This window comes from Monodon monoceros, unplaced genomic scaffold (assembly GCF_005190385.1).
Source record: "Monodon monoceros isolate NGI ecotype Baffin Bay Population unplaced genomic scaffold, NGI_Narwhal_1 Super_Scaffold_11, whole genome shotgun sequence".
Classification (NCBI taxonomy): domain Eukaryota; kingdom Metazoa; phylum Chordata; class Mammalia; order Artiodactyla; family Monodontidae; genus Monodon; species Monodon monoceros.
Window position 1 is genome coordinate 127,732,772 of NW_021703767.1, and position 20,465 is coordinate 127,753,236.

Sequence of the window (20,465 nt, forward strand, 5' to 3'; positions counted from 1 at the left end):
CAAATGCTTTAATAAGAGACAAAGAAGACATTACATAATGATAAAGGAGTTAATCCAATTAGAGGATATAACATTTGTAAATCTTCATGCAGCCAACATAGGAGCACCTAAACATGTAGCACAATTATTAACAGACCTAAAGGGAGACATAGACAGCAATACAATAACAGTAGGGAACTTTAATATCCCACTTACATCAATGGAAAGATCATCCAGACAGAAAATCAATAAGGAGACATCAGCCTCAAATAACATGTTAAACCAGATGGACTTAACACATATTTATAGACTATTCTATCCAAAAGCAACAGAATACATATTCTTCTCAAGTGTATATGGAACATCTTCCAAGATAGATCATATGTTAGGCCACAGATCAAGTCTTAATAAATTTAAGAAGACTGCAATCATATCAAGCATCTTTTCCAACCACAATGGCATGAAATGAGAAATTACACGAAGAAAAATGGGAAATATACAAATATGTGGAGATTAAACAACATGCTACTGAATAACCAATGGGCAAAGAAGAAATCAAAAGAGAAATTAAAAAATACCTTGAGAAAAACAAAATGGAAAGGTAACATGCCAAAATTTACAGAATGCAGCAAAAACAGTTCTATGAGGGAAGTGCATAGTGATAAACACCTACCTCTAGAAACAAGAAAAGCCTCAGACAAACAACCTAACTACACCTTAAGGAACTAGAAAAAGAACAAAAAAAGCCCAAAGTTAGTAAATTAGGGCAGAAATAAATGAAATAGAGACTAAAAAGACAACAGAAAAGATCAATGAAACTAAGAGTTAGTTCTGTGAAAAGAGAAATAAAATTGACAAAACCTCAGCTAGACTCACCAAGAAAATAAAGAGAAAAGACTCAAGTAAGTCAGAAATGAAAGAGGAGATATTACAAGCGACACCACAGAAATACAAAGGATCATACAGACTACTATGAAAAATTACATGCCAACAAATTGGACAAACTAGAAGAAGTGGATAAACTCTGACAAACGTATAAGTTACTAAGACTGAATCATGACGAAATAGAAAATCTGAACAGACCACTTACCAGCAAGCAGATCAATTCATTAAACAAAAACTCTCAACAAACAAAAGTCCAGGACCAAATGGCTTCACTGGTGAATTCCACCAAACATTCAAAGAAGAATTAATATCAAGCTTTTTCAAATTCTTCCAAAAAATATAAGAGGGGGAATCTTTTCAAAACACATTTTATGAGGCCAGTATTAGCCTGATACCAAAACCAGACAAGAGTGCCACCAAACAAAAAAAATTTGTTTTTACAGGCTAATATCCCTGATGAACATAGATGCAAAAATTCTCAACAAAATATTATCAAACTGAATTCAGCAACACATTGAAAGGATCATATACAATCATGAAGTGAAATTTATTCTAAGGATACAGGGATGGTCCAATATCTGTAAATCAGTCAGTGTGATACACCTCATTAACAAAATGAAGACAAAAATCATATGATCATCTCAACAGATGCATAAAAAGCATTTGACAAAATTTAAATCCATTTATAATAAAATCTCAAATCTCTCAAAAAAGCAGGTATAGAGGAAACATACCTCAACATAGTTAAGGTCATATATGACAAGCCTACAGCTAAATCATACTCAATGTTGAAAAGCTCAAAGCTTTTCCTCTAAGGTCAGGAACAGGACAAGGATGTCCACTCTTACCACTTTTATTCAACATAGTATTGGAAATACCAGCCAGAATAGTTAGGCAAGAAAAAGAAATAAAAGGCATCCAAATTGAAAAGGCAGAAGTAAAACTCACTGTTTGCAGATCACATGAAAATAGCTAGGAAACCCTAAAGACTCTATCACAAACTAACAGAACTAATAAATGAATTCAATAAAGTTACTGGATATGATATAAATACACAAAAATCTATTTTTTAAATAATAACTATCAAAAAGAGAAATTAAGAAAACAATCCCATATACAACTGCATCAAAAAGAATAAAATACCTAGGAATAAATTTAACCAAGGAGGTGAAAGATCTGTATACTGAAAACTACGAGACATTAATGAAAGAAACTGAAAAAGACACAAATAAGTGGAAAGATATTCTATGCTCATGGATTGAGAGAATCAATATTGTTAAAACTGCCATACTATCCAAAGCAATCTACAGATTCAATGCAATCCCTATCAAAATTCCAATGGCATTTCTCATACAAATAAAACAAAAAATCCTAAAACTTGCATGGAACTGAATAACCAAAGCAATCTTGAGAAAGAAGAACAAAGCTGGAGGCACCACACTCTCTAACTTCAAAGTATATTATAAGGCTATTATTACATACAAATGGTACTGTATTGGCATAAAAACAGAGACTTAGATCGATAGAACAGAACAGAGAATAGAGATCGCAGAAATAAACCCACACATATATGGTCAATTAATTTATGACAAATAAACCAAGAATATACGATGGGGAAAGGACAGTTTCTTCAATAAATGATGTTGGGAAAATTGGACAGCCACATGCAAGTGAATGAAGCTGGACTACTATCTTACACCATTCACAAAAATTAACTCAAAATGGATTAAAGACTTGAACATAAGACCTGAAACCATAAAACTCCTAGAAGAAAACATAGGCAGTAAGCTCCTTGATATAGGTCTTAGTGATGATATTTTGAATCTGCACCAAAAGCAAAAGCAAAAAAAGTAAAAGCAGCAAAAGCAAAACTACATAAGTGGGACTACATCAAGCTAAAAAGCTTCTACACAGCAAAGTAAATCATCAACAACATGAAAAGGCAACTTATTGAATGGGAGAAAATAACTGCACATCATGTATCTGACAAGGGGTTGATATCCAAAATATACAGAGAACTTTTACAATTCAATAGCAAAAAAACAAACTATCCACTGAAAAAATGGACAGAAGATCCAAACAGACATTTTTCCAAAGAAGACATACAGATGACTAACAGGTACATGAAAAAGATGGTCAACATCACTAATCATCAGGGAAATGCATATCAAAACCACAGAGATATCAATTCACACCTTGCAGAATGGCTAGTATCAAAAAGACAACAAATAACAAGTGTTGGCAAGGGTGTGGACAAAAGGGAACCCTTGTACACTTGGTTGAGAATGTTAAGTTGGTGCAACCATTATGGAAAATAGTATGGAGATGCCTCAAAAAATTAAAAATAGAACTACCATATGATCCAGTAATTCCACTCTGGGTATTTATCTGAAGAAAACAAAAAAAAAATTAATTCAAAAAGATATATGCACCCCCCTGTTCACTGCAGCTTCATTTACAATAACAAAGATACTTAGAAACAACCTAAGTATCTATTGATGAATGAATGGATAAGGAAACTGTGGGGGGCTTCCCTGGTGGCGCAGTGGTTGAGAGTCTGCCTGCCAGTGCAGGGGACACGGGTTTGAGCCCTGGTCTGGGAAGATCCCACATGCCATGGAGCAACTGGGCCCGTGAGCCACAACTACTGAGCCTGCGCGTCTGGAGCCTGTGCTCCGCAACAAGAGAGGCCGCGACAGTGAGAGGCCCGCGCACCGTGATGAAGAGTGGCTCCCGCTTGCCGCAACTAGAGAAAGCCCTCGCACAGAAACAAAGACCCAACACAGCCAAAAATAAAATAAATAAATAAATTTATTTAAAAAAAAAAAGAAACTGTGGTACACATACACATATATAAAGAATATTATTCAGCCATAAAAAAAAAGTTGCCATATGCCACAGCATGGATAGACCTTGAAGGCATTATGCTAACTGAAATAATTCAGACAAAGAAAGACAAATATTGTATGATCTCCCTTACATGTAGAATCCACAGAAACAAACAAAAAATAAGCTCATAGATATAGAGAACAGATTGGTGGCTGCAAGAGACAAGGCTTGGATCAGGGGATGGGAGAAATGGGTGAACTGTGTTTTGTTTTGTTTTAAATAAATTGAATTCAAAATTTTTAAAATGCTTTCTTCAACAAATATTTAAGAAACATATTTATTATAAAAGGTGAGGTGAAAATATCAAAAAGAGTAGCAAATCATCTGCTTTACCTCTTTGTGTTTCATATCCACCTGACTCCTGAGAGCCTTCAGTTCCCGTTCACGGTTGTCCAAGCAAGTTTCTAGAACATGTGTCTGTCCTTCCCACTCAGATTTTTTATGAGCTACCATTATGTCAATCTGTTTCATGAGCTCCTGTAGTTCTGCTTCACAGGATGTCAAAAATCCCCTATAAATAAGGACAGACCCTTAAGAACATAGAACATATCTCCAAGTGGCTTTTCATCTTTCACATGTAAAAATATAGCAGATGTAAAGCTACCTGACGTGGAACAAATAATCAGAAGCAGAGAACAGGATCTCTGAGCTTTTCCTTTTAATGCTCACATAAGATGATCACTTATTCCACGGAAGTTTGTCTTCCTCCAGTAGCCAACCTAAAGCCTAAGTCAACTAGTCAAACGCAAGGTTTATGTTTGAAGTCTGGTTTGTGAAGTGAGACTTCCACAACCAACAACTACCTCTTCTGTAACATTTTAGGGAAGCTTTCAGGAAGAATCCAGGCAAGCATATGTCACATTCTCAGCTAGTCAAACAAAATAAAAAGCTTTGGAAACAAGTAGGCTATTGGGAAAATGACAATACAATTTTAAGAGCTGTTTTAAGAACCTCCATCCTTGAGCCAAATTTATTCCAACTATTTCTTTCCAACTTATTATTAGAAACTTACCGCATCCTATCTTATTGTTGTAAACTTACTGATGTCCTTCAATGTTTCTGGAGATGCCAAATGTTACAAAGGTAGAAACAGAAGTGGACACAGATGTATTGGATTCAGAGATTTCCGGGAATGGCCACAGAGAGATAACTCCTAAGGCTTAAATACTTTAAAAAAAAAAAGCATTTGTTCTTAGTGTCACAAAACCTCTATAGCCTTTTGCTTTTTAAAAGCAGAAAATTTAACTGGGATGACAGTAAGCATCCAGCTTCACACTGCTGAGATGAGGGAAACACCCCAAGGAGAGAGACTGTCCACAAACACGACATGGATCAGCTTAGATTTTGGTCACACTTCTGCTTCTGTACGCAAAGCACAAAATGGTCAGAGGCATAACAGACATGCTTTTTCAACTCAGTGAGAAGCTTAAGGTCAAAGCAAACTTACCCATCATGTCCCCGATTTTGTATTCCTTCCAACAAAGCCTCCATCGCCAAATCCCCTTTGTTTTGGCAACTGGGAAAGCAAAGAACTCTGTCAGGAGAAAATTCATTTTTTATGTTCTAACATTCCAACTTACAAACTTAAGAATGTGAATGAAAGCATACAAATAACAATGAGAAAATGCAGCACTTCTTAAGATGACTGTAGAAGCAGTCAAGGAATATCTCTTCAAGAAATACTAGAGGGGCTTCCCTGGTGGCGCAGTGGTTGAGAGTCTGCCTGCCGATGCAGGGGACATGGGTTCGTGCCCCGGTCTGGGAAGATCCCACATGCCGCGGAGCGGCTGAGCCTGCGCGTCCGGAGCCTGTGCTCCGCAACAGTGAGAGGCCCGCGTACCGCAAAAAAAAAAAAAAAAAAAAAGAAATACTAGAACCAAATACATTTCAGACTAAAACAAAACAATTTAAAATGATCTGAATTGCCACTGACACTCCCCCTGCACGATTGAAATCAAATACCTCACTGTCACGTCCCTACTTCCTCATGTAAGAGTGGGCCTGGGTGGAGATGGGGTGCTAGCAACAGAGGAACAGTGACACTAACAAATTGAGAGGTCAGAGGAAACGTGTAGCTTCTTTTAAAGAGATATTGTAAAAAGGTTAAATGCCCTGCGCTTCAACTTCTTGGCCCATCATGGGAGATCCTACTCACCGGCTAGATGACAGGCCCATGAAGCTCCTAGAACACCCTCCCTCACCTAAGAGGCAGCTACGTGGGCCCTCCCTCCTCTGCACTTCATTGCTCCCAGTCCTTAACAGGTTCTTTCATAGGAGTTACACCACCCTGGAAATGTCCTTTTGCACACCTTTTTCCCCTACTATTCAACCGTCAAGGGTAGAAAACCAGTTTTTTTCACACCTGCAGCTCCAGGGCTTAGAGTAGCATTTCAGCCTGGCCTGTGCTGAATGCTTTTGGCTTAATGTATCTCAATTCCCCTCCCTTTTCACCTATTCCCCTATGCAAACTGGTCATAGCTGGAAAACTACAGAGAACAGTCTAGCAGAGAAAGAAGGGAAGGGAGATAAAGACACAGGAGAATGAGAAGACTGCAAAATACAACCACTACACGTTATTTGCATCTATTTCTAAAGTTACTAACAGGAGTACTAAATAACTGTTCACGCACACATATGGCAGAGAGGATTTCTTTCCAGCTGGTTTATCCTTTGTATTACACCAACATTAGACAAAATAAAAACCTAAAGAAAAATGTTTTCATGGTCTCTTCCACTTTCTTTCAAACAATGATACAGTCAATTACAAGAGGACGCAGATTCTGTGTTTTGATCCACTCTAGGGAACTGAGAGGCAGTACACAGTTCACACAGTACCATGTATATGGAAACCCAGGATAGAGTCCTGCTCTGCAACTAAGTAGCTTTGTGTCCTTGGACTTCAGTTTTTGCCTCTATAAAGTAAGAAGCATGATCTATATAATCTCCAAGGTTTCTTCCAGCTTTTTAATGGGATTCTAATAGCCAATTACATATATTCTGCACCATGCTCCTGACAACTCTACGTGGATATTTATTAAATACATAGGAAAGTGCTCTTCCTAAGGACAGAGCTACTACAGTTATTCAAAACTATCATCAGTAAAATTATACTCCTTTAGGTCATGTTATTCTTAAAAAAATACATTTAGTAATATATATTAGAAACAGATTTAGTAACATACATTAATATATTTTCTGGATGATATTATTTAGTAATTAGGAATATTTATAATAGAAGCTAAGTCATTGAATGCTCAACTGTTCTGCCTGTCTATATTGTCAAATTCAATCTTCATAACAATTTTAAAACATAACTACTATTACTTTGAGGAAACTGAGGCTCAGAGGGTTAAATAACTTGATTATGGTAAACTACAAACCACAGTCCTAGGATTCAAACCTAGGCAATGTGACTCCTAAGTTCCAGCCAATGTGCAATTTTTATATATTTTACAGTATTCCAGATCTTAAAATACATCAGCATATCTTCTTTTTATTTAATAATGTGTTCTTGGCATAAACAAAATCAAACCAAATTGAAAAGTCTGGACACAGGAAAAAATATACAAACTTATCTATGATGTCACCACCATGGCCACCAGGTGGCAGTAGCACAACAGTGAAAATAGTCCACATAGGGGAAAATAGCCATTTCAGAAATTAAAATGATGGTCTAAGACTTAGTTAAGGAGATCTCTGTTTTTTAAAAAAAAAGGTGGGAGGGGCTTCCCTGGTGGCGCAGTGGTTGAGAGTCCGCCTGACAATGCAGGGGACACGGGTTCGTGCCCCGGTCCGAGGCCCACGTAACGCAAAAAAAAAAAAAAAAAAAGGTGGGGATGGGGTGGGGAGGAACCAGTAACATTCTCTGTGGAAAATAATCTTACTAATATATAATGATCTTTTAACAATACTTTCACCATCTCCTCGAGCAGCTGACAAACACCATCATTTCTCATTCCTGAGGATCAGGTAAATATCAAGGACTCAGATCTTCTGTGGACTTTTCTCATCCGAGTTTCTCATAGCTGTATCACTGACTCCTTTCCTAACCAACCTGACCCTCATTCAGCTCCATGCACTACACCACTTGCTTTCTTTTTTGCCTGTGCCATGTGGTAAGTATATAAAATTTATTCTTTATCCAAATAAATACAAATTTAAGCAATTACTGTTTGATAATCTGCTACTCCTTGCCACTAACATGAAATGTTAATGTAGTTAAATGGAAACTGTGTAGCTCTACAATTGGTACAGGACGCTCTTAGTCATTTCTGCAGTTAGACCAAGATATCAACGAACAGAAGTTATATTTAAAACTCTCATTTCGAATGAAGGCTACTTTAAATCAGTGAAATCTAGAATAAAATGGTTAAAGGAAATACAGGCTTTTTCACCAAGTCTGGGAAGCAGGGAAAACATACTTTAAATCTTAGGAAAAAAGAATCCAAAGAGGTTACCTAGGGACTTCCCTGGTGGTCCAGTGGTTAAGAATCCGCCTTCCAATGCAGGGGACGCGGGTTCAATCCCTGGTTGGAAAACTAAGATCCCACAAGCTGCAGGGCAACTAAAGCCTGCACACCACAACTAGAGAAGCCCTCGTGCTGCAGCGAAGACCCAGCACAACCAAAATAAAAAAAACAAAGAGGGTATCTAGTAATGGGCAAATCTTTGATATTCATTAACATATTGGAATTTAAGAGCTAGAAAGAACCCAAAGGACTCCAATTTAACCTCTTTATTTTACAGATCAGGAAAAATATCCAGAGTATGCACCCAAGATCAAATTACTCACAAAATGGGACACAGGAAGAAAATAAAAACTCTGGTTAGATATGTGTACTAAGAGAAGGAATATGCCTACTCATCAAGTCTCATTTAAAGGAAGATAACAATGCTTTGTCCCTTACCTGCCTTGGTGTTACTGTGATTACAAAGATTTATGGCTATGACAGATATACTATGACTGATAAACTGTGCCTGCTCCAATAAATAATCAATATCATTTATGACTGCCCAGAAAGGTTCCTGCTTAAATTTAAGGGAAAAAATTATCAGATAAAGTATCAAAGAAATTTTCCAAAATAAAAATGAAATTTTAAAACACTGTCCAAACTATGACTCAAAATCCAGAAAGAATAAGGGGCTAAGACTAAGAAATCTTAGTAGACAAAGCTACACTTTTACATGGGAAAAATGCTGTAAGCAAAGCTGAAAGATAGATGACAACATTACTTGGAAGTTTTATCACAAGGGGTTAATTAACCAAATATATAAAGAGCTTCTAAGAACTGAAGGAAAAATAAAAATCTATAGAAAAATGTGCAGAAGGTATGAACAAAGAGTTCTCTCATAAAAAGAAATGCAAATGACCTTAAACATATGAAAACATGCTCAACCTTGTTTACAATAAGAGAAACAAATTTAAACTACACTGAGTTACCCTTTCTTCTGTATTAGATTAATGAAAAATTAAGTTTGAAAATGCACTCTGATGACAAGGCTATGGGAACAGGCATTCACATACACTGTAGGTAGGAATGCAAAACGGTACAACTACTATAGAGGAAATTTTGGCAATACTTAGCAACTGAAATATATGCATTTACCCTTTGATCCAACAATGCCACTTCTAGGAATCTATCCCAAACATATGTTGGCAAGAATACAAAACCATACATGCAGAAGGATATACACTGCAGGACTATTTGCAAGAGTAGGAAACAACACAAATGCCTATTGACAGGGAACTAGTTGAATATTGATCCACCAATGGAATAATACTATGAAGCTGTGAAAAGGGAAAATGATCTCTACATACTTCTATGGTGGGATCTACAGGGCATATAATATTAGATGAAAAAAGCAAGATAGAAAACAGTATATGCAAACCCTACTTTTTACCTACGAAAGGGAGAAAATTATAGATATATATTATATATATTGCATAAATATAAATTATATATTATACATGTTATGTATAATATAAATGTCAGAATATATTAAGGATATATAATTATATATAAATATATAATATATATAGTGTATTTGTTCTTCTGGAAGGACAAGCTCAAAGCTGGTAAATATGATACCTGTAAGGATGGGAAATAGTCAGGGTAGAGAAAACAGGAAGCTAAACTTGTCTGGATGTATACCTTAACAGCTATTTGTTTTATAGGCACTATGCTAATGTTTTATAATATAATGAAAGAAATCCAGTTGGAAAAAAAAAAGCAGTATTGAAAAATATTGGAAACAGGGGCTTCCCTGGTGGCGCAGTGGTTGAGAGTCCGCCTGCCGATGCAGCGGACATGGGTTCCTGCCCCGGTCCGGGAAGATCCCACATGCCGCGGAGCGGCTGGGCCCGTGAGCCATGGCCGCTGAGCCTGCGCGTCCGGAGCCTGTGCTCTGCAATGGGAGAGGCCACAACAGTGAGAGGCCCGCATACCGCAAAAACAAACAAACAAACAAAAATATTGGAAACAAAATGAAATAAATCAACTATCAATTAGATATCAAGTTGGCACCCTTACCATATAACAAATTGTTTCATTGGTTTTAAAATGCAACAATTTTACTGTACATATTCCAACTGGGATATATACTAAGGACAAAAACATACTATAGAGAAACCCTAAACATCACTCAGGAATCATATTGTTAATAGTAAAATTGGTATCATTAATTTGAAAGCATTATATATAATACAGAAAAAGTATGTTAATAGGCAAATGAGAAAAAGATACAAATATAAAATCAAGTGTTTAAAAAAAACTATGAAATTAAATTGGAAATATCACTGTGAATTCTGGATATTTCTCTTTATAAAAAATGTACATATTTCCTAATTTTGGCCACTGTAAATCCTAAAACCAGTGACCAATCTAGTAGCAAGAGTACCTTCAGCACCCAGACTGGTCTCTAAACACCATCTCCCACTGAAAGGAACCAGGGCTTCTTGGTGGCCAGAAATGTTTAAATGAGCCAGGAACATGTTTTACCAGAAAATAAGGAAACTCTCAAAGATTACTGGTCATATCGAAGTGGACAGAAGCCAACTTAAATAGGCTGCCACTCGCCAACAACAGGACAACTTGAGTACCCCCCCAACAAAAAGACTGCAGTAGGTTGAAACAGTTTAAATATATTTAAGTCTATAATTTCATGATGATAAAAAAAAAAAAGGCAAAACCCTCATGGTTACCTTTGAGGTTGCCAGGCCACCAACTTATTACTGTGCTCTGAAAATAGAGGGAAAGAATTAAGCATTTTTCTTGCCTTTCCTATACAAACTGTATTTCAAATAGCTGGTGGGGTAGTCAAATAGCTGGTGAAGTAAAAAGTTCTTATTCATAAAAAATTTCCAGCTAATAAATGCTGAGGAATGACAGAATCAGAAAATCACCGTATTGCAACCACCGATGCAATAGTGGATACAGGCAACCTAAATCCATGAAAGGATCTCACCATTAAGTGAAAGGCTCAAGGAGAATTTCATGATGGATGGACTGGGCTGACAACACCTGAACCCACTATGATGCTCAATTTTAAAATCACAGAGAGAAAACTCAGACATCATGTGCCTCTCTGGAGTGTTTTGCACCACCGATGAAATTTTGCCCTGCCCTCACCCCCACAAAAAAAGTCAAGGTTGAATCTGATCAATCTTCTAGACCAGTGCTGTTCAACAGAACTTTATGCAACTATGGAAATATTTTACATATACACCAAACTATTGGGCCCTTGAAATGTTGCCAATGCAACTAGGGAACTGAAATTTTTAGCTTTATTTCATTTTAATTCATTTAAATAGCCACCAATGGCTGATAGCTACTATATCGGACAGTGCATTTCTAGACCTTACTACCAGTTTAGAGGGAATAAAGGGAATAGATGTACAAGTTAAAGGATACCATGTGGATGCAATCAACTAAATCTAGAATGTTAAGGGAAAAAAGAGAGGCAATGAAACTGCTATATTAAAAAAGACTGAAAAGGTGTTATCAACTCAATGCAACACGTGGATCTCTACGAGATTTTGATCCAAACAAGCTACTTATAAAAATACATGTATGGGACAGGTGGGGAAACCTGAACCCAGACTGAATATTAACATTATGGGATTTTTATTAATTTTCATAGATGTGATGACAATACTGTGGTTTTGTAAAACTGAAAACACAAACTTAGTTCTTGAAGAACAAAAACCCAAAGTAACATAAAAACCGAAAATTCAATTCCTGAAGCCCAGGTCAATGTTGGCTTTAGCTGAATTTCAAATCAAGTTGACATATGTTTAAAAGTAGGAAGCTCTGATAAAGTGGACCACTGACGCTGTCACCATCTGACACCACTACTACATAAGTGAGAACAGGAAGGAACAAGCAAAGGTGTTCTACCTTTTAATGGGAGACAAGTGGCATCAGTACAATTAACATATACAATAACTACAAATAATTGTTAAAACCTGAATACATTTTAAAGAGCAGTGTAACTGAATGTTTATAAATATCTAACCCACTTTAATTTCAGTCATTCTTACCATACTGATCACTGGTAATGATATAGTCAAAAGGCAAGAAGCTCAGGATAAAAATCAACCTAAAGATGATACTGCATTCCAAATAAGAAATTACATACCCTTTGTTATATCATTAAGCTACAGCTATGATCAATATAAATAAAAATTTGAAGGTAACATGTAGTTAACGATCCTTATGATTTCCTCTTCGTATCTAGAAAATAAAATTAAATGCAAGCAGGTGGGGAACTGCATAAGTACAGGGCACAAATCCTACAATACTGCTTTTATTAAAGGAAGAAAAAAAATTTAAGACTGGCTTAGGAATCGTCTGTAAGGCTCAAGGAAAACTACTCTGCAAGTAAGAGTGCTGTTAACTGTAAACGATGACTAGTCGCTGAGAGCAAGCTCATCTTTACCCTGATGTTGTAAGTCATTAAAAAAACAAAACAACACATTATGAGCCGAGATTTACTGCCTTCAAATACCTTCATGATTAAAGTATTCTAAGAACCCGTTCCTTTTATTCCCTTACTTCATTATCTATTTTCCATCCCTGATTTGAATGGAGCAATCCAAAAGTTCAGGGTCCCCCAACTTCAGTCCTTCATGATTTCTGCCACATTTCAGTACCTAATGTACTAACATTAAGGTTTTTAAGTCAACTCACTTTTTACAACTTGCTAAACTTCCCACCCACAAATGAACCGCTATCACCTGCCATCAAAGACCTAAGTCTCAACAATGTTAGGAAGCTAACCAGATGAGGCGGCCCAGGCGGGAGGACTGGGCCGGGGGTCTCTCCCCTGAAGTGGAAGACTGGCCCGCGGCCGACTCCGCTCGGGGAAGATGAGCAGCTCGCCCACCCCGCAGCCCTCCCGCCGGCCCGGCCTCCGGGGAAGGGCTGACCACGTGGCTGGGCCGAACAGTGCGCTGGGGAGGCCATATCTGGCTTCGCGGGTCCGCAGAGCGTCCGCTGCGAGGCCGATGGGTGGGGCGCCGGGGCGGGCCCGGGCCGGCGGGGGCGAGCCAGGAGGCCAGCGGGCCGCTGAGGAAGCCGGCCCCAGGCCATACGACCGCACTGGCCGCGGCCCCACCGCAGCCAGAGCTGCCTGTGGACACTGCCGCGCCTCTCTCGTCCGACGTTCCCACATGCGGTTATGGGGATGCCGCGAGCGCGCCCCCGAAGCTTCCCGCCGTTACCTCCGGCCGGGGGCGCGCACGCGCGTCACCGCCAACCTAACGTCCAGCCACAGTGTCTGCACGTTCGTTCCGCCCACTGCCCCCTCACTTTTAATTGAAGCAACATCCTCCCTGACTCCCCCTCCGCGCCTGCAAATGGGCTCACCCATATCTGGGGATCGGAGAGAAGACCGTGGCGATCACGTGACACTGAGAGGGTGGTCCGCTGGAGGCGGGCGCCGCGCTGGGCCGGGTGCTGGTAAGGGTTTCCCGCGCCCCTAGCCTAGGTCTTGGAGAAGCGGGAGCGCGTTCGGACTTATGCTGCTTCTCTTGGCCGAGGCCGTTCTCTTAACCTCATCCTCATAACCACTCCCCTCACCGCACCTTGGGAGGGGTGGAAAGGGACTTGCGCGGCGGTCCTGGGCCTCCCCCGCTGCCGCATTTGGTATATCCTGCCTCGGGCCGGAAGCCGCGGCTGTGGGGCCGCCTCCCACACCTGTACGGATGGCGGTGGCCTGCGAGGGTCATTTTTAGCGCGGGAAAAGGAGTTCTAGCTTTGCTGCTGTAACTACACGTTTGCAGAGCTCTAAAACAGAGATGGATAAAACTGCCCTGCCCCGGGGAACGTACGCACCGCCTGTCTGGGAAGACCCTGTGACGGGCAATGTAACAAGCTCCCGATGGGGACCATTCTCTGTGCCCAGGGAACTATGGGGCCCGCGGAGGGGCGGGGACCGCGTTCTCCTTGGCGCTTAGAGAAAGTTCCTGCAGGAGGCGACCTGGGAGCTAAGTTTTTAGACTGACTGAGGGTTAGCTAGGGAAAAAAGGAACAAGATCGTGCATTCCAAGCATTGGGATAGTCACACGTGTAAAAAAAAATTTTGTTCAGGAAAGTGGTAATGGCTTGTTCTGGCAAGTGTGGCAAAGTGCTTGGGATGGTGGCCGTGTCCTGGTCACTGCACGCCTTATGCTATCCACCCTTCCAGCTCCTGAAGAGTGAAGGCACCTTAGCGCCTAATTCTGGAAATGGGATATTGACCCCGATGAGCTGACGCCCAACTTTGAGTTTGGAAGGAAGAGTAGGTATTAGTGATGGGGCAAAGAGACCTTTAAGTGCAAAGGTTGGAAAGTGTGACAGGGTTAGAGGTGTTTGGAAGAGGGACAGGTGGGAAAAGATTGAGGCCAGATTGGGGAAGGCTATGCTGAGTCATTGATACAAATTTTACACACAGCATTTGGAAACAGTAATGCCTGAGCAATCAGTCATAAAGCCGACCTAACTTGTTTAGTGGATCATAAGGACAAGAAGGAACCGGTCAAGGGCAGAATGTGTGCTGAAGCTGGAGTGATCTGAGAAAACTTTACAGAAAGGTGGAATCTGTGTGTGACTGGGAAAATCAGCTGGGAGGGACTATGGTCTTATAAATAAACTGCAACCTGACCCAGATGAGATGAGTCTTTCCCAGGGTGATATCATGCCACAATTCACATCCAGGCTAAAAAGCCTGGAGAACCCTACTGCTAGATTACATCACCTCCTCAGTCTTCATGTTTAAGAAATAATCTTTTTGGCTTACAGATCTGGCAAGATCAAAGCTGCAGGAGAATGGACAGTGAGGTACAGAGAGATGGAAGGATCTTGGATTTGATTGACGATGCTTGGCGAGAAGACAAGCTGCCTTATGAGGATGTTGCAATACCACTGGTAGGCTGTAATTTGTGCTGAGGGTGATAGGTTAAAGGTATGATCTGGTAGACCCTAGTAGGGGTAGGATATCAAGACAAATAAACTAGTAAGGCAAAGAAATCAAAGCTGTGGAGTCCTCTAACTCTAGAAGCTTCTGGAGAACACTTAGCTTGACTTTGAAGAGAAATGTGGTCCAGAGGGCTGACGTGACCAGCTCAGTTAGGGGATCATTCCAGAACTAGAACCCAGGTCTTCTGAGCCATGTTCTGTCTACCACACCAAAGCTAGTAAACTGGATGATGAAAGTTTAATGCACACAATGAGGAGGAATAAGAAGCAGTGGCATATGCACTTCATTTCTTCTTTACCTGTGGTTTGTCAGTTGACATTTTTAGAAACTCACATTTTTGGAACACATACCTATTCTAGGTTCCCTGGAAAATATTTGGAAGAGAACTGGCTTTTCTTCTTTTGCATTTAGACCATCACGCTCTTTTCTTTCCTGACCTCTGGAAAATTCTCCTGCAATGAGTTTGTTAAACCTAACGTAATAAGTGACCTAAACATTTTGCTTGAATAAATAGTTATTAAAAATCCTATTTATGTCACAGAGGACTAGCAAGGAGAACAGAGACTGTTTTTCTTTAGAGCCTGCCAATTGCAAAGAGCCATTAATAAAATAGAGCTTGCAGGCAGACCATGTGCTGCTGCCATTTACATTTTCATCTAAGAATAAGAGGTAATATGTTCAGTGAATAATAAACATAGCAAATAACAAGTAACAGCTTAGTTCAAGTTTAGAAAAATAGTCAAAAGAGCATAATGAGAATTATAGTTCCATTTATTGAATACCTGTTTTGTGTCATAGACCAAGGTTGAAATCTGACATACATTATCTGTATCCTTAAGACACCCTTCAAGGGTGGTTGTGTTCTGCCCACTGTATAGGAAGGAAACAGAATCAAAGAGGGGAACTTGCCCAAAGGTTGGTAGCCAATAAGTTGGACTTCACACCGAAGTCTGTGAGGCTCCAGATCCTGTCCGGTGGTGGTTCTTTCATTCCGCAAGCAATTCTTGAAGCCTACTATGTGCCTTAAGACTTGGTAAACGTAAGTACAGTTTCTGCCCCTCGGAGTCTAGAGAGGCAACATATATCAATAAATAATTGTAATAGTAAGTGTTCTAAGTGAGGGTTGTGAACAGCTATGTAGTGTAAGAAGTGGCTGATTGCCTGGTGGGCATCAGGAAGGACTTCAGAGAGATAAATCACATTTGAGCTGGTCATAGGGAGGAAAAGAGGTTTAGTGAGGGTAGACAGGGGCCAACCAGCAGAGGGGACAGATGTGCAAAGGCTCAGAGTTTTAAACTGGGAGATGGTGAGGCAATTCAGTGTGGATGGAGGATATACTTCTCATAAAAGGTAGGGAGAAAAGTTGGTCTTAGACCCAATTTTGAGAGGAGCATTTGATGCCATGCTTAGCCCTCATCCTGAGGATATCCAGGAGTGAGTGGTCTTCAAAGTAGAGATCTGCCACGCTCAAATATATTAGAAAATCAGTTTAGCAGCATTGTTAGAGAATGTGCATCAAGGAGAAAGGGGCCAGTGACAGAGCAAAGAGACCAATTAGAAAGCTAATGCAGTGTCTAGACAAGGGAGGAGGACCTAAACAAAAGCAAGAAAGTGGAGGGGAATTGCTGAATTCTGGACATACTAATAGCAGGATTTGGGGACCATTTGTATGGAAGGGGTTGAGGGAGAGGAAGATTTCCATGCTGACTTCCAAGTTGTAGCCTGGCCCTGTTGCTAATCTGTGTTTTTTCCCAGGACTTGTGATTCTCAGGCAATGTTTGTGTCATTAGCTTTTGTTGCTGCCTAACAAATAACCCCAAAACATAGTGGCTTAAAACAGCCGTTATTTATGTCATGATTTTGTCATTCAGCTGAGAGAGTCTTGTGATCTTTGCCAGCTCGGTTGATCTCTGCTGGACTTGGTGGTGTTTTGCAGTCGGCCAGCAGGCTGGCTGGAGGCTGGGATGATGAGCTGACTAGGCCACAGTCTCATGATCCTGCAGATTAGCCCGGACTTCACAATCATTTTAGGGTTCTAAGAGCAGCATGAGAGGAAACTGCAAGGCTTCATGGAGCCTAGGCCAAGAAGTCACATGATCAGTCCCAATGCAAGATTGGGGAAATAGACAGTGCCTGTTCATAGGAGTGGCTACAAAGAATTGTGGCCATTTTTGCAGTACCCCACAATAGATGATTGTTATGTTCACGATACTTTATGATACTTTGTGTTTGTTTTCCAGGCATATATGCAATTTTATATGTTGGCATTCATTGCAAGAGACAATAGTGACCAAATGAAAAACGTGTTATTTTAGAACAAGATGAAATTAAATAATATCTGAATTAAATAATTGATTAACCAAGGACTTGTTTATGCTTTGTCAGCTGTAAGTAGTTACTGAAACAAAACTTTCTCTTTGCGATATTGCTTTAGAGAAAATGGTAGTTCCTTTCAATTTGTACAAGTATGTTTGAATCTGAGTATTTGTAGAGCAAGATGTGATTCAAACATACTTGTACATATTGTAATTAAGTCATTTTGTTCATATTGAACATCACTTTGAAGGAAAAAAGTTATTATATTCATATACTGCACATTGGAGTCCAGTGGGAAATCATAAGTCTAGATATTGAATAATAGTTTGCTACCCTTAAAAAAAAGTCGGACTTCCATGGTGGCGCAGTGGTTGAGAGTCCGCCTGCCGCTGCAGGGGAAGCGGGTTCGTGCCCCGATCCAGGAGGATCCCACATGCCGCGGAGCAGCTGGGCCCGTGAGCCATGGCCGGTGAGCCTGTGCGTCCGGGGCCTGTGCTCCGCAACGGGAGAGGCCACAGCAGTGAGAGGCCCATGTACAGCAAAAAAAGTCTAAATTCAGATAACTGAAAAGAAATATATTGGTATCAGTGAATTCTAGTACGAAACAGAGTTCCAGTAGTAATAAATTTAAATTTAAAATGCAAGGAAACTATCAAAAACTTCTCACCACACGCCAAAAAATGGTGAACTGTGCAAGGTGATGGATGTGTTAACCTTATTGCAGTAATCATTTCACAATATATATGTGTATCAAATCATCACATTGTACATTTTAAACTTACACAATGTTATATGTAAATTAAATCTCAGTAAAGCTCGAAATGTATAAAAAAATTCCCCAGATTCTACACTAAGTGTGGCCCATGGCTTACCATTTTAAGAAAGTTGCGGGTAGGCTATGTTGTTTTATGTTGCCCTGCTCCACCACTAGGGGGAAGCCTCATCTATTGTGTTACATTTTCAGTGCTCCTACCTCCATTATAATATAGGCACATTGGATACAGGATCGTTGTTGAATACCTTTCTTGTGCTTAAGGAACATGCCAGCAAATGTGGTATTCTATAAAGCAGCCTTCCCAAAAAAAGATTTAGTACTGGCTCTTTTTAGTGTTCCTAGCCACTAGTAAGGATGACAGTTAGTCCTTGCACTGGATACCCCATGCAGTGCTGGGCACCTGACCTGCATTTCCTCATTTAGCCCTCACAGCAGTCCTGTGAGATGGTGACTACTTTTTTCTCTCGTTGCCTAAGAGGAAGCAAAGGCTGCAAGGGTCTGAATACCTTGCCTGAGTAACCCAACAAATGGTGGAGTCATGGCCTTGGATCCCAGTGGCTCCCAGAAGCCTGTGTCCTGAGCCTTCTGCCACGCTGCCTGCCACACAAGTACCAGAGTCATAATGCCATCACTCCCGGCTGGAGACGGATGAGGCACGTTTGAGCGAGGCTTGTGATGTTTCCTCACATTTTTTATTTTCTAGCTATTTCCATAGGATATGCTTCTATGCTGCCTGTTTCTAGGAACTCACAGGTTTTAATTCCAAGTGCTTTTGAGTTTTAAGGGGTTTGTTAACATAGAGTGTGACATCGTCCTGAATGTCCATTGTACCTTTTCAGAATGAGCTTCCTGAACCTGAACAGGACAATGGCGGCACCACAGAATCTGTTAAAGAACAAGAAATGAAGTGGACTGACTTGGCCTTACAGTACCTCCATGAGAACGTTCCCCCCATTGGAAACTGACGCCTGGCTCCTTGTTCATCCACAGATTTTTTAAAAATACACAGATACAAAATGTTTTCTTTCAGCCTCCTAATTTGAGTCTTTTAGTGTTAGATCAACGCTCAAAAATGTTCAACTAATTTTGTGGCCACAAAATGCAGTGTGAAAATACTCAACCCGAACCAGAAGCTGATTGCGATTTCTTGGGATTGCAGAATATCTGGCCCTTTGAACCTAAAGTTCTTCATTGACTAGCTAGTATTTGAGCATGATTGATTAAACATTTGCCTTTAACTCTGATTTTGCTTTACTGTCAGAGTTTAACACTTCCCAACTACTTATATATGTCCTGTGACACAGGTGATTGAAGATATGAGAGGGAAAGGCGAAGAACAACGAAGCCAGACATGAGAATTAACTTCTCATGTACCCCCATTCTGAGAATCATCTGAGTGGGTGTGTGTGGAGTCTGTAGATGTAATGGACGTATAGATGGCCCATTCACTGACTACTGGGATTCCTAAGATTCCCCATGATATTTTCAAACTTTGGATAAATTTACAAATTAAAAGCTATCTTGACCGTTAACCCCTGCTCTCCCTACAGCTTCCTTTGGTGCCGCTAGAAAGGCGAGATAGACCATTAGTTTTATCCAGTAACAGGATTTCTTATTTTCTCAAAGCCCTTTCAGATATAACTGAAGCACCATGGAATCAATATTTAGTTGCACATTTGTGAAATAACTTGTATTTTGGAAAACGCCTTGATGGACATTATCTCCTAGAATTCTTTGCCTGTTTTATGTGGTATCTCTTTTATTCTCTCCCCAGATTGTAAATTCTGTGGGAAGAGGCCCTGGCTTTTACATCTGTATCCCTCACTGAAAAACTGGAAACACTGAATAATTGAAATTTCTCTTCTCATCGTTTTTTTAACTGGGTCATTTTATTTACATACCTTTTAGGAGTAGGAAGTGTACCACAAAACAAATGAGCCGATTTTAGGGTTTCGATCAGAAACATGGTTGTAACAACTCACCTGACATCCAGACACACCCAGGCTGATCTCCCTGTGGATCAGTGACTTGCCTAGAAGTCATTTATCTCAGAATAAAGACCCCAAGTCAGCAGCCCCTCAATAACTGAAGACAGACAACCCAGTAGAAAAGAGAATTACGATGTTCAAAAAAAACATTTTATACCGAAAGAGAACAAAGCTTT

General features: G+C 39.9%; 2 protein-coding genes across 11 annotated transcripts in view; one reads left to right on the forward strand and one right to left on the reverse strand.

Annotated features, from left to right (window-relative positions):
• The window catches only part of CEP63 (centrosomal protein 63), a 76,119-nt gene extending 62,444 nt beyond the window's left edge, over window positions 1–13,675 (reverse strand). The window contains exons 1-3 of one of the 8 annotated variants that reach the window (XM_029214197.1): window positions 13,475–13,560; window positions 5,201–5,269; window positions 4,087–4,264 (exon numbers count right to left, since the gene is read on the reverse strand). In XM_029214197.1, coding sequence (XP_029070030.1) covers window positions 4,087–4,264; window positions 5,201–5,244 — 222 coding nt within the window. In that variant the 5' untranslated portion in view covers window positions 5,245–5,269; window positions 13,475–13,560. Of the gene's footprint in view, window positions 1–4,086; window positions 4,265–5,200; window positions 5,545–8,210; window positions 9,619–13,031; window positions 13,361–13,474; window positions 13,561–13,619 lie in introns of those variants that run through there. The other 7 variants (XM_029214190.1, XM_029214192.1, XM_029214194.1 and 4 more) reach the window with 7 other exon arrangements.
• On the forward strand, window positions 13,627–20,156 carry ANAPC13 (anaphase promoting complex subunit 13). Of its 3 annotated transcripts, none has more exons than XM_029214198.1 (3): window positions 13,627–13,712; window positions 15,033–15,158; window positions 19,141–20,156. In XM_029214198.1, exons 2-3 carry the CDS (start codon window positions 15,060–15,062, stop codon window positions 19,264–19,266), a joined length of 225 nt encoding a protein of 74 aa, XP_029070031.1. In that variant the 5' UTR covers window positions 13,627–13,712; window positions 15,033–15,059; the 3' UTR covers window positions 19,267–20,156. The 3 variants fall into 3 exon arrangements, with proteins under 3 accessions (XP_029070031.1, XP_029070032.1, XP_029070033.1); XM_029214199.1 differs by lacking the exon at window positions 13,627–13,712 and adding an exon at window positions 14,409–14,532; XM_029214200.1 differs by lacking the exon at window positions 13,627–13,712 and adding an exon at window positions 14,805–14,824.
• The last annotated feature ends 309 nt before the right edge of the window (window positions 20,157–20,465 follow it).